The 12,933-nt window shown below is 48.6% G+C and overlaps 1 protein-coding gene across 1 annotated transcript in view; it reads left to right on the top strand.

Moving 5' to 3' along the window:
• Positions 1-7,074: 7,074 nt before the first annotated feature.
• LOC311314976 (bone morphogenetic protein 7-like) overlaps positions 7,075-12,933 on the top strand; it is a gene marked incomplete at its 3' end in the record, with an annotated part of 29,166 nt that continues 23,307 nt past the window's right edge. Inside the window, exon 1 of the mRNA XM_084445533.1 lies at positions 7,075-7,489. Coding sequence (XP_084301659.1) covers positions 7,090-7,489 — 400 coding nt within the window. The 5' untranslated portion in view covers positions 7,075-7,089. The remainder of the gene's footprint in view (positions 7,490-12,933) is intronic.

Below are 12,933 nucleotides of genomic sequence, written 5' to 3'. Positions count from 1 at the left end.
CATTTTGTGTGTGTGTTTTGTGGCTTGTGCATAGAGTTTTGAGGAAATTAGGTTTTGTTTCAGAAAACGTGTGTTAACAATAGTGAAAAACTGTATTCACCTACAATTTTGTTCTTATAGCGCTGAACTGGTCTGAAACACCATGAAAATGTAAAATGAAATTGGCAGTTAAAAGGTATCTGATCATTAAGCTGATCAAGCAGAGACATTTTTAGCTACTGTAGGCGATAGAGTTTGGAGTCCATTTCTGTTAATAACTAGTTAAAAATTAGACTTTACAATAAAGGTTTCATAGTGGTGTGTGTGTGTGTGTGTGTGTGTGTGTGTGTGTGTGTGTGTGTGTGTGCGCGTGTGTGTGTGCGTGCGTGTGCGAGCGTGCGTGTGTTTGTTGCACTCAAATTAATTGCAGATTAGATAAGGATTTTAATTTGTAAGGCCTGCCCTACTAAAGTGCATTGCGTGCATGGTGAATAATGGCTAATTATCGAAGCAAACACCCACTCTTTCTGAACAGCTCTGATTTGATGAAAACAATGCTGCTGCCTGAGAAACAAAATAACCGGCGGCAAGATATCCACGTGAACAATTTACTGTCAGCTGTCATGGCTGCTTCTCATTAGGAGCGTGTGTTTGCAGTATGTGTGTTTTAGGAAGGTTGTGGTCCTGCTCTGTATTGTACCATACCGTTCCTCCACCTCCTCCAGCCTGCTTGTGCTCCACACCAAGACCCCGTACATCTAATTGGTAGGCCTAAGTCTTTGACCCCTAGAGCAAAACCACCTGAGCCTCAAATCCCAGCCTTCCCTACATCACCATAGGCTATTGCATGACAGAAGCATTCCTCCATTGCAAAAAAATAAAATACATGGACAAAACATTTTTGCCTACTTTCTTACTTTCCCTAACTCGCTCACTTTTGCGCTTTCTACCACTGGGTGAAAAAAAAATAAAGAAGCTAAAATTGGATAATGTTTGCCTCAGGCTATTACTTTCATCTTAAACCATGTCACTGTATTGTTATCTAACAGAGAAACCATTCTAGATGCTTGAACTATTAGGTCATCCGAGTCTCCACCTTAAAGAACTGCTTACAGGCATGCTGTGTGTGTTTGCTGAGGCACTGTGGTCTTTTGCAGTGTGCTGAAGGCCTGTTCCGAGTGTGTGGGAGCCAGGATCTGAAGGGACGAGGTCTGTGGCCCTGACCTGACCCTGAATATTTCCTAATGTGGTGCTTTAGCAGAGGTCTCCCTCTCCCCTGAGTGGCTGTGACAAGCTGCTTCCGCAGTAATGGCTCTTAATCGCTAAGTAATTGCTATCTCTCAGTGACGAGCAGCAACCCCTCACCCGCCCTGAAAAACTCATAATCCGTGAAAGGCCACAAGATGTGGGGGTCCTCTTTTTTCCTGCCTCAGAGAGGCTGAGACCCCTGCCGGTTCCTTGGCCTTGGGTTTATGTCGAGTGTGAGCCGCTAACCTGAGGAGACAGAGTGCAGCGAGTCATGTGCTTGTCTCGGGATGGGTGTTTGTGCTGGGCATGGGGGAGAAGAAAGGGTGGGGAGGGTGGGGGATGGGGGAGGGGGTTGTAGGGTCAGAGGAAAGGGAAGGGGGCGGGGGGGGGGGGACCCACTGCAGGTGAGGGGGATTAGCTGCAGCTAGAGGCCCAAAGAAACCAAATACAGATCTGTCAACCTAATCCTCACAAATAGAAAACAGAGCTGCCGCAATCCCTCCACCCAACACCCCCATCCCCCCCCCCCCCCCCCCACCTCCTTCTCCAGGCCCCGTTCCCCTGCTTCTCATCAGCGTTTGGCCCGAGCCAGTCTGGCCTGCCTCCTCAACGACGCCTCCTCGGCACCGCATCTCTAAAGGGCGGGAGACTGATCCCCCAGGGCTCTGATTGACAGCCCAGCACAGCCTCACAGAGTGATGAGAACAAGAGCCGAGGGGGTGACGCCTCTCGCCACAGAGACAAGGATCTAAATGGGGGCCTCCGCCGAGCTGGAGGGGCCATTATTAACCCATCGCGGCCCAGTATGGCTGCCGGTGAGGAAGAGGTAGAATGGGGCGAGCGGCACGTTGTCAGGCCAATACTTTCTGCCGATGACACGAGTGACAGATGAAGTGGGTGATAACATTCTGCAGTGAAAGCCTTACCATGCCGTGCTTTATGGGAGGCTTAAACAAATGGTATCTCTGGCTGTCAGCAGCCCTAAACATAACTGATTAGGGTCTGCTGAGCTGGTGAGTGCTATGAATCAGAGCCAGACTGCTCTGGTGTTCCAGAGTGGCCTATCTCGCTACAGACGGACGGACGGGAAGACGCACGGACAGACAGACAGGGTGAGAGGAGATACAAGATGCAAGGGGAAAGTAGGTAGTGAATGACAAATGAGAAATACAGGTGCAGGACTCCAAGTGGAGATGATCTGCTTAGGGAACTAAGCGCACCACGCTGACATGTCGGTTGACGGCGAGCCTGCCCGTTTGCTGCGGTAACGCTAAGCACAGATTTATAGAATCCACAGAGAGGATGGAAAACACGAAGGGCACAAGCTTAAAGGCGCTCCTTGTTTTTATCCTCTCTCTCTCTCTCTCTCTCTCTCTCTCCTCCCTCACTCTGCCGGTCCCACAGCTGTGTCTCATATGTTCCTCGAGGCCCCTGGGAAGTGTCAGACACCAAAAGGGGAACATTTGCAATCGTTCAGCCCCACCTGGTCAGGCTGTTTTAACAGGCCGGTACGTCTTGCAGTGCACACAGTGGGGCTGTGCCGAAAATGTAGACAAGGGGCGGATCGGGCAGGCAGACATGGGGGAAGACAAAAATGTAGCCCCCCCCCACGCACACACACACTCTCCTAGATCCCAGAACCCCGACCCTGCGCTGTTTCATTTGAGGGTCGGTTTACCCCGAAAGAACGTTTTACTGAACTCTCTAGAGGGTGGCTGGACTAGGCCCCGCCCCCGCGCCCGCTACCTTCAAAGGAGCGCCGCCCGCCGCTCTCAGAGGCAACATGGGAAATAAATATTAATCTGACCTCTGACCTCTCCTCTGAGTTGTTGAAGAGAGAGAGAGAATGACATTGCCACAGAAAAAAGAGGAGAGGAAAAGGAGATCTGGTGAGGAGAGAGGGTGTGAATCCTTCCTCTGTGGTGTGTGTGTGGAGTGTGTTTCGCTGTGCTGCTGTGTGGTCTCCGGGAGGCTTGTGTCGTGCTCCAACCTGCAGGAGCCAGGAGGAGGTGTCTGTTTGTGCAGGCAGGCAAAGATCAGAGTGGGTGGTGTGTATGCCTGTGTGTGTGTGTATGTGTGTGTATGTGTGTGTGTGTGTCTGTGTGTGTGTGTGTGTGTGTGTGCGTGTGTGTGTGTGCGTGCGTGTGTGTGTGTTACATTTACATATGCTTCAGGACAAGGTCTTGAGCGAGAGCTAAAAAGCTTTGGGTAACAGGAGTAAAGCGATAGGTAGGCTACGGTAGGTAGGTAAGTAGGTAGGAACTTACTGAATCCCAGAGGGAAAATTTCAAAGTTACACCAGCTACATTGAAGGGACATATTTCACAGTTACACCAGCCACAATGAAGGGACATCAAAGGAGATAAAGAAACAAGGTACAATAGGTGCAAGTATACAGAAATGCAAATATACAGATGAACTGTACAATCGTACCAAGGAGTGCAATATACAATATACCAAAAATGCAAATACACAGATGAACTGTACAATCATGTTACAGGAATGACAAAGAGTTTAACACCGGGATAGATTCCTAGGGATGCGAAAGTTGTGCAGTCAAAGATGTGCAAGATTCAAGATGCATGTATCTGATTCAGACAGTCTGCCCTCCTGATGGAACTAATAGGGTACGATATAATATGACAATCTCACCAAGCACTATGAAAATGAGACATGCTACCAGAGTTGGATCAGAGAGATTAGGGTACATTGACAAGCCGGCCTATCAGCACATCGCTCTCCATCTCCATCCTTGACTCTGCTGGACCAGGAAGCCCTTGTAGATGTGTCTGCTCGTTCCCAACAACTACAGAGAGATCTACAGGCCCATAGCCTAAATAATGATTTAACATTTTCTATTTCACTTTCATACATATTTGGCTCAAACCTAAACTCCGCACATATGCTCTTATTAAAGAGAACTACAGTTCTGAACCATATGTTTATTTGAATCTCACAAGAGCTAAACGGTCAGTTTGTGCACAACTGAGATCTGGGACCCTCCCTCTAGCAATAGAAACAGGCAGATTCAATGGAGTTCCAGAAGAAGACCGGTTGTGCTTATTATGTGATCTTGGTGAAATAGAAAGTGAAATCCATTTTATGTTTTATTGTCCTTTGTATGATGATCTGAGAGAGGTATTGTTTGAAAAAATGTTCTGTGCTCATCCTGAAGCATTTTGGCTACAAGACGAATTTAGACTTGAATTATTTTTTAAAAAGGGAGTTTTTGTTGTTTCTCAATTCATTTGCAAAGCATGGGAGAGAAGACAAAATGCATTATTTGTGTAATGTTTGTGTTGTCTGGCTGTATGTTGAAATTGTCAATCTATTTGTTTTTTTTTGTTTTTTTTTCTTTATGGTCGTGTCTCGTAAGCCCATATGGGCTAGGCACCAAAAGTGGTGTGTGACACGGAAATAAAATAATCAATCAATCAATCAATCATACACTTATTTCATACTGCAAGTGTTGCCCTGTGAGAGTCATGGCTGCTGTTCAGTCTATCTTGGTGTGTGCATGACCAGTGTTTGAGGCTACCAGGCATGTATGACTTTGTGCAGTAGAATGCGTGTGTGTGTGTGTGTGTGTGCGCGCGCGTGTATGCGCTTACATATGTACACGTGTGTATATGTGGAAATGGGTAAACGGCAAGCTCGAACGTGACTTGTTCTGCTTTAGTTCCCCCGGTCAAAGACTCCTCAGTGCAGCTGACCCAGGCTGGCCTCCGCCAGTGCCCACTGTTTACTGTGACTGTCACCAGGGCCATGGAGGCCCAAACAAAGGGGAGTCTGTTCCTATTGTCCTGCCCCCGAGTGGCAGCCCTTCTCTGGGCACCGACTGAGGCCGAGGCTGGAGGGGTTTGGAGAGTAAGGGGGGGCACAGCTCTCACATCCAGTGGGGAGCAGCGTGGTTATAACTGAAACCAAGTCCCTTTCATGTCCTCTGTCGGAAAGTGCTGTAATGTAAACACCTGCGGCCATTAGCTGATCCTATCTGAGGGACCGGATAGCAGTGTTTATATGTTACAGGCCACCGCTGAAAGGCCATTTAATAGCAATGGAGTGACTGGCGGATATACCAAATGAGTGGTGGCAGGCAACGCGGGCTTTGAGGAAAACCGCATCGCATTGTCACTGGAAAAAAAGGGAAGCTGGGAATGTTTGGAAATAGCGAATAACCACATTAAATGGACGTGGAGGTGTGGCTGTCCTCTCTGCCCCAGGCTCATGTCCTTTCCCCTTTCTCTCGCCTGCCTGGCAGTTACAGCACCGGATCTTGAACTGTCTGCCCAGTTCCCTTGCTGCGCTATTGAAGTCTAATTTTACTGTCATAAAATTACCTGGCAAGCTGTGGTCCTAAAACATCTCTACGACCGACCTAGGGGAAGAAAAAAAAAGAGTCCCGCTCTGTGAAGCTAAAAGTTTACCATTCCACAACGAGGAGGAGCTCGCGCCGAATAAAGTGGTCATTAACGGAGGAAAGGCCATCCCAAATCCCTCTCCCGTGCCTGAGGAGAGCGGAGCGCACGAGAGGGTCAGGAACGTTCCATTAAAGTGTGGTGTTTAAGAGGTGCTGGAGCCGAGGGGGGGGGAGGGGTGGGGGACAGGGGGGCGAAACAGCTGCCAAACATCTGCACCCCTCCCTTCGAGCCTGCTCTCTGTCTGAACACCGGGGCTGTCGTTACCAACTTCCTGCCCTTGCATTAGGGTGACGGAGCAGGGCCTGCTAAGCACTCACATATACGGTATGGCATGAGGGTCCATGGCGTGTATGTTAGGGCATGTGTAGCTTCGGTTGTTGGGACAGATGGACTGTGTGTGTGTGTGTGTGTGTGTGTGTGTGTGTGTGTGTGTGTGTGTGCGTGTGCGTGCGGGGGTTGCCTGCTCCAACCTCACAATACCTTTTGACATTTAAGTTAAAAAGGCCACTGATAGATTCCACAAGCCTTTAATAATGCACCTGTTGCTATTACAAGCACACCCTCATCATCAAACTGACTATAGGGTAAATGTTACAGCCTCTACTGTATTTTGCACCATGGCATATAAGCTACCTTCAGGCTTTCAGGCATCGCCCACACAATTTCCTTATATGCAAATAATTGCCCCACTGCAAATTGGAGACAGTATTATGTGGCGCCTATTGTTCCCAACGGTGCGCACAGGGACTAAGACGCAAGCTGATATTTACACAGACTAGTCGCGACACGGTATCTGTCGCGACTACTCGCGAGGGATTCCACCGATCTTTGATTTACAAGACAGGTTAATTTTTCCCTCCCTCTCTCCCTCTCTCTCTCTCTCTCTCTCTCTCTCTCTCTCTCTCACACACACACACACACACACACACACACGCACACACACGATGGCCTACACACACGCACACACACGCACACACACACACACACACACACACACACACAAACACACACACACACACACACACACACACACACACACACACACAGACACACACACACACACACACACACACACTGTTGCGCTGCGCTGTGCTCCACAGCAGTTCTGTCCGCTCCTCCCAGCAATAGCGCCTCCTCATAACTTGTTCGTGGAGCTCAGGCATCGCACTCGCTGAAACACAGCGCTGTCAGTCTCGACGTTCACGCGTGACCCAGGTATAGCCTAGCTAGATGTGAGAACGACTTAGATTAGAAATTGCGCATATCGAATCTCAAGAGACAATAGAGTGGACAAGTTGATTTGATGTTCCAATCGAGAGCTCTACCCTCATCATGAGGGTCCGTCATTGATTTGGGTATTGAACAAACCTGCTGCTAAGTTCAATATCCTTGTTTTAAGTCTCAGTAAGAGAACTCGGCGTAATTACGCACGGCATCAACAATGGTATCAGTTTTGGATAGACGCGCTCCCGCTTTGTTGCTCGTATGGGGATATTGTGTCCTGGCGGACACAGTCTTTACGAACTTTACTCTGGACAACGAAGTCCACTCGAGTTTCATCCACCGTCGGCTGAAGAGTCAAGAGCGCCGGGAGATGCAGCGAGAGATCCTTTCGATCCTAGGGCTGCCGCACCGGCCGCGGCCCCATCTCCACGGGAAGCACAACGCGGCCCCGATGTTCATGCTGGACCTGTACAATGCCATGTCCACAGAAGGGGACGAGGACGGGTACTCTTATCCGTACAAGCCCGTCTTCACCACGCAGGGGCCGCCCATTGCCACCTTGCAAGATAACAACTTTCTAAACGACGCAGACATGGTTATGAGCTTTGTCAATTTAGGTGAGTCGCCTGTGCGCGCGCACATTGTTTTCTCCTATTTTATAAACCCGGCAACCTCGTGCGTTCTTCGTCATGTGCATGTTTGCCAGTAAACTATAGTTTTTACTTGAATGGTAATTGAGGGAGATGTTTACCATCTAACATTTGATTTGCTATCTAATTTACTTTTGTGTTTGTAGAAATGGAAATTGTGTTAGGCTACTATGTTTATCATGTTAGTGTACCTTTTGTTTCTTGCTTTTGTCCCCGTCGTGTAGACTACACTAGGCCTAATCATATAGCAGTTGAAATAATATATTGTTTATAGACACGTTGCAGAAAAGAAATATATCTTTAGAGAATCTTTGGAGAGTGGTATTAATCGAATGTCCCGGGTGGGAATCCAGCACTGTGCATCACATTCCTCTATGTGTGTGTGTGTGTGTGTGTGTGTGTGTGTGTGTGTGTGTGTGTGTGTGTGTGTGTGTGTGTGTGTGTGTGTGTGTGTGTGTGCGTCTTGTCCTCCTTAACAGCTGTGCAGAACGCTAATGTTCAGGTGCCCGGTCTGTGGGAGGACGGTTCCTGCGTTATCTTGAGAATGTCAACACAGGAACAGGTTCAAAGTGCATACTGGTCACCGCAGTTGTGTATATTCTCAGCCCGATCCACATTCCCAAGTATCTATGGCAACAGATAAGGATACCTTTTAGAGTTTGGCAGGGTCAGATGCTCTTGGAGAATAAGCTTCACATGGCTTAGGGCGATGTGTGTCCCCTCCCTTTCTATGCCCTTATGCGTTATTCCCCCTAGTCGTCTGGTGGATTCGTGCCTGCAGGCTTCACAACCACTTTTCTTATCTAATCAGTCTACTGTATGTTGTTCCATTGAAATAAACCATTGCAATGCTCTATCTTCTAATTATCATCACTGTCGGCAACGGCCAGGGCTTTAGTGCACATTAGTACAACATTAGCAAGCAATCTGGGATCGGTGGAAAGATAAACAGCATCATAATTCAAATTGGTCAACAAATTATGCAATGACAGCAATTGTGTGAGCTGTGGCCCAGTGGAGCAGTTGTGATTTATTTGAACAGATAAATGGTTCTTCAGTTTGGCACAAAAACACCCACTCTACACTTGGGCAATAGTAAATTTCCGGGTTTAAAGACACATTTTGGCTAACCAGCAGGATACAGCAGAAGTGATATGAGTTCATCCAGGGAGCCTCTGGGAGTTTTAGATTAATCCTGGAAAGATCATTGTTGGAGAGTCTTGGCAGGAGAAAGGGAGGTGACACTGGTTCCTCCCCTGCACCGTGCAATTACAGTGGGAGCTGCTGCATTGTGACTATTTTTGACAGGCTGTGACAGATGGATTTGACCACAGCGGCTTGCTAAGTCGAGGGCCTCTGCTCACTCTCCCACACCAAGGCCAAGGCTACAGCAGGCACGGGAGGGAGTCTGTGCTAAGTTGAGAGACAGAGAAGGAGAGAGCATTTTTAACTTTGTCTTCATTCTTTTGTAATTCTGTGATGCCTCAGGAACTATTCATAACAAAGATGGTTCTCATCAGCTAGAGAGAATATTTGGACTTTTGCGTTGAGACAAAAAAAACTTATTTCATAACTCAATCCATCTTGTGTAATGGAGACTTTTTGGCAGTTTCAGCGTTCTTTCTGTGACTTGCGGCTTGTGAATGAAGTCATAATGCAAGTCGTGTTGGCATTCTTGTCCAGAGTCACTTTCACTCAACCTCCAGTGAGCATAAGGAACTGGTGCCTGTTAATGGAGGCTGTTCCCCTCCCCACAGGTGGGGTTCCCCCTGTGGCACCCTGCGTATGTCCCTCCCTGTCACTCATTTGGATATAAAGTGGACTTGTCTTTGTGATGTCACTGCCGTCTGCTGTGTGTTCCGCCTATCAATGGGGTCTTTGTGAAGTCCTTCCTGAGTCTCATGTGATACCATCAGATTTGAACCAGGCTTGATTCAATCTACCAAATGATATGTTGATTCATTAACACACACGAAGACACGCACGCACGCACGCACGCACGCACATACACACACACACACACACACACACACACACACACACACACGCACGCACACATTTCATTCATTCAATGTGTGGGTTTCCTAAATCAAAATCACTTCAGGACGCATGCTTTTTAAATTTCCTCTCAGAAGCAAGGTACAACAAATGTCTGCCTTTGTCTGATGGATTACTTGATGATAGGGGCTTGGCTGACAGTCTTCTCTAAAGATTAAGTGGGCAGTATTTTAGTTTTATAATATTATGACAACAGCAGTGGATCTGATTTCACTGATAGTCTCTTCAAAGTGGAGAGACAGCAAGAGAGAGAGAGAGAGAGAGAGAGATAGAGAAAAACATTGAGGGGGAGTGTCAGAGAAATCCGCTGGTTCCTCATGACCTTGATTTCTGACAGACGTTCTGTGAACACTCCAAGCGTAGGCCTATAGGGTTTGGGAATCATTCATGGTTTCAGTTCCTGACTCCCTCCGCTGCGTCCTGCTCACCACCCAAGACTACACACCGAGTCTGTGTATTGTTTCCTGTGCGGGACAAAGCGAGTGTTCTTTGGTTTTTAAACGCTCGGTGTCGTTTTACCCTGTTTACTTTGTCGGTTGTCTTCTTCAAAATCACCAGCCTCAGAGAGACTCCGGCCTTCTCTTGCACAGTCTTCATACAGCGATATAGAATGTTCTAGAACACGCGCAAGAACATTCTTCATCTATACTTATCAGAAACTTATATTTAGTGCATGTGTGTGATAGGTAAGTAAGCTTTATTTATATAGCGCTCTTCACAGCACAGATTGAGTGCTTTACAGTAATAAATTAATGTTTGTGTGTAGCATGTGTGTGATAGGTCTGTCACTTTGGCGGGTGGGGGGGGGTGCTGTTAGGTTGTCAGTGTTTTTCTGTGCTGGCTCCGGCGGTCGGGCCTGCTGTGTTGTCAGCGTAGCTGGCTCTCCGGCCCGGTGGTGGGTGTGGTGCAGGGCTGGGGGACAGGCCCCTGGGCCAGGGACGTTCTCCGTCTGAGTCACCTCAGTTAAAAGCCCCAGCTGTGTAAATGGCTTACGGCATACATGCAGAATGTGCGTTCGTCTACGGGTCGCGTCGCCCCCGTCACGCTCTACCGCGGGCATATTGTTTCGCCGTCGATTCGGATCGCGTCCGACATAGTCAGAAGCGCGAGAGCGATGCGGTTCGCGCGGTCTGGTCGAGCCGTTTACGTCGTCTTCCGTCCCGGGCGCACGGGTTTTGCGACATTGCAGGCGTTTCTTCAGTGTGACAGAAATAGATATTGGAGCCGAGGGGTTGAGTGAGTGAAAGCTGTGGATAGATTGGATGGAGGGAAACGGTAATAGAGAGAACGTGCTTAAAGCTAGCCACCCATTGAGTAGGCCTCCTAATAGCCAGGGTGATTGACACCCGGCCATTCCTTCCATAAAGACCATGTCACACACACACACACACACACACACACACACACACACACACGCTCCCCTTTTTGGTAATTATTTGATATGGTCCCGGCGGTCCCTAGCGCATTAGCCTTCAGCCACAGTGAATTAAGGCATTTCCCCCTCAACAAACCACAGCTTCCAACTCTGGCGCGCTTGGCTGGGCTGAGCTGGGCTGGCGCGGAGAGGCCAAATGCTACACACACACACACACACACACACACACGCACACACACACACGCACACGCACACACACACACACACACACACACACACACACACACACACACACACACACACACAATGGCCTACACGCACACACACACACGCGCACACACACGCACACACACACACACACACCAACGCATAGTGCTATAATATGGGATGCCCACTTGATCTCATCACATCATCGCAGGACAGAATGGCGACTTGCGTGTGAACTATATTTGCCGCCGTCACGCCAGTAGTCGGAGGCTGGCCTCACCTGCGTGGGTGTGTTTTACGGCCTGTGCTGCACCTCCGGGTGGAAGGCTGGGCACTAATGTGCTATCATCAGATGTGTTAGTCATGGCTTCCTCCTCGGTCTCACTCGCATGCAACCCACGGGTGGATTAACCTAGCCTCAGGCACTTGAAAATGGTGTGTTTGTGTGTGTGTGTGTGTGTGAGAGAGAGAGAGATAAAGGGGGGGAGGGGAAGGAAAGAGAGAGAGAGAGTGAGAGAGACGGAGAAGGAGAGAGGGAAGGAGAGAAGAAGAGGATTGGAGAGAAACAGAGAAGGAGAGAGAGGGAGTGAGAGAGAGGGAGGGAGAGAGAAACAGAGAGGAGGGTGAGAAAGAGGGAGAGAGAGAGAGAGAGAGGGGAGGAGGGGGGGGCGGTAGAGACAGAGAGTAAAGACATATGAAACTGTGCTTGTTCTCTCTCTGGCATGTGAGTAACCAGACCCTGGCTGATGGGTCCCTGGGTGTGTAATAGTCCTGCTGTAAGTCAGCCGCTGTGACCGGAGAGACTTCGAGGGGGGTCGCCATAAAATCAAACCGCCAGTCCGGCGTGAACACGCACTCACATGTGGGCAAATGTCTGCATGTTTAAAAAAGAGGTACTGGCGGAGTGCATTTTAATTGTCCAATGTTCCGCTGCTATTAATCTGCTCCAGATGTGTGTGAAAAAGCTCACTAGATGGAGGTGAACATGACTAAACAAACAAAGCAAGGAGTCCTCTCTGGTTACTCTACTCACTCTGTGTCTGTATAGGAACAATGGACCCAGGCTCATCACGGCGAGGTGTACAGTACAAGTACAGTATACACTCTTTCGGTTTATAGGTGGACAGGAAACACGCCGTTCTCTCAAATAATGCACACGGACGCTATAGCGAGAGGGCATTCAAACAAGAGACGCACGCATCCATACCTTCCAGTAAACCCACAATATAACATGTGCTGAACACATTTCAAAAATTAAAATAAGGATGTAGCTGAGCTCTTGTTAGACCCCGGGGCCGTTGAGGGCAGGAACACAGACGACCTTAAGACGGATCTCTCTGCCTGGCAGACAACGGGCACGATGACTCATCAACAACAACAGGTAATTAAGACGGGGGTTTCCATGGTGACATGACAGGGCACCGCCTGCCCACCTGCCACCCCGTTCTCCACACCCATGGGAGGAGGCAGACGAATTCTCCCCGCTTTACGGCGTACGTTAAAAGTCATGTAATAAGAGGGCCGAAGGAAAAAAAAAAAACAGGCCTAATTGGTAAATTTGTTTGGATTTATTAGTGGGTTTGGCATTCAGACAATATTGTGTCACCCCCTCACACACACACACACACACACACACACACACACACACACACACACACACACACACACTCACGCCCGCATGCTCGGAAGCACTTGCGTCACGGTACAGTCACAGCAAAGTCACACTGTGGTCATGGCAAAGTCCTGTGTTCAATTTGATTTTATAGTTCTA

The sequence above is a fragment of the Borostomias antarcticus genome (genome assembly GCF_949987555.1).
Source record: "Borostomias antarcticus genome assembly, chromosome: 11".
Classification (NCBI taxonomy): Eukaryota; Metazoa; Chordata; class Actinopteri; order Stomiiformes; family Stomiidae; genus Borostomias; species Borostomias antarcticus.
The sequence above is the reverse complement of the archived record's forward strand: the minus strand, read 5'-3'. Positions and strand labels throughout refer to the sequence as shown.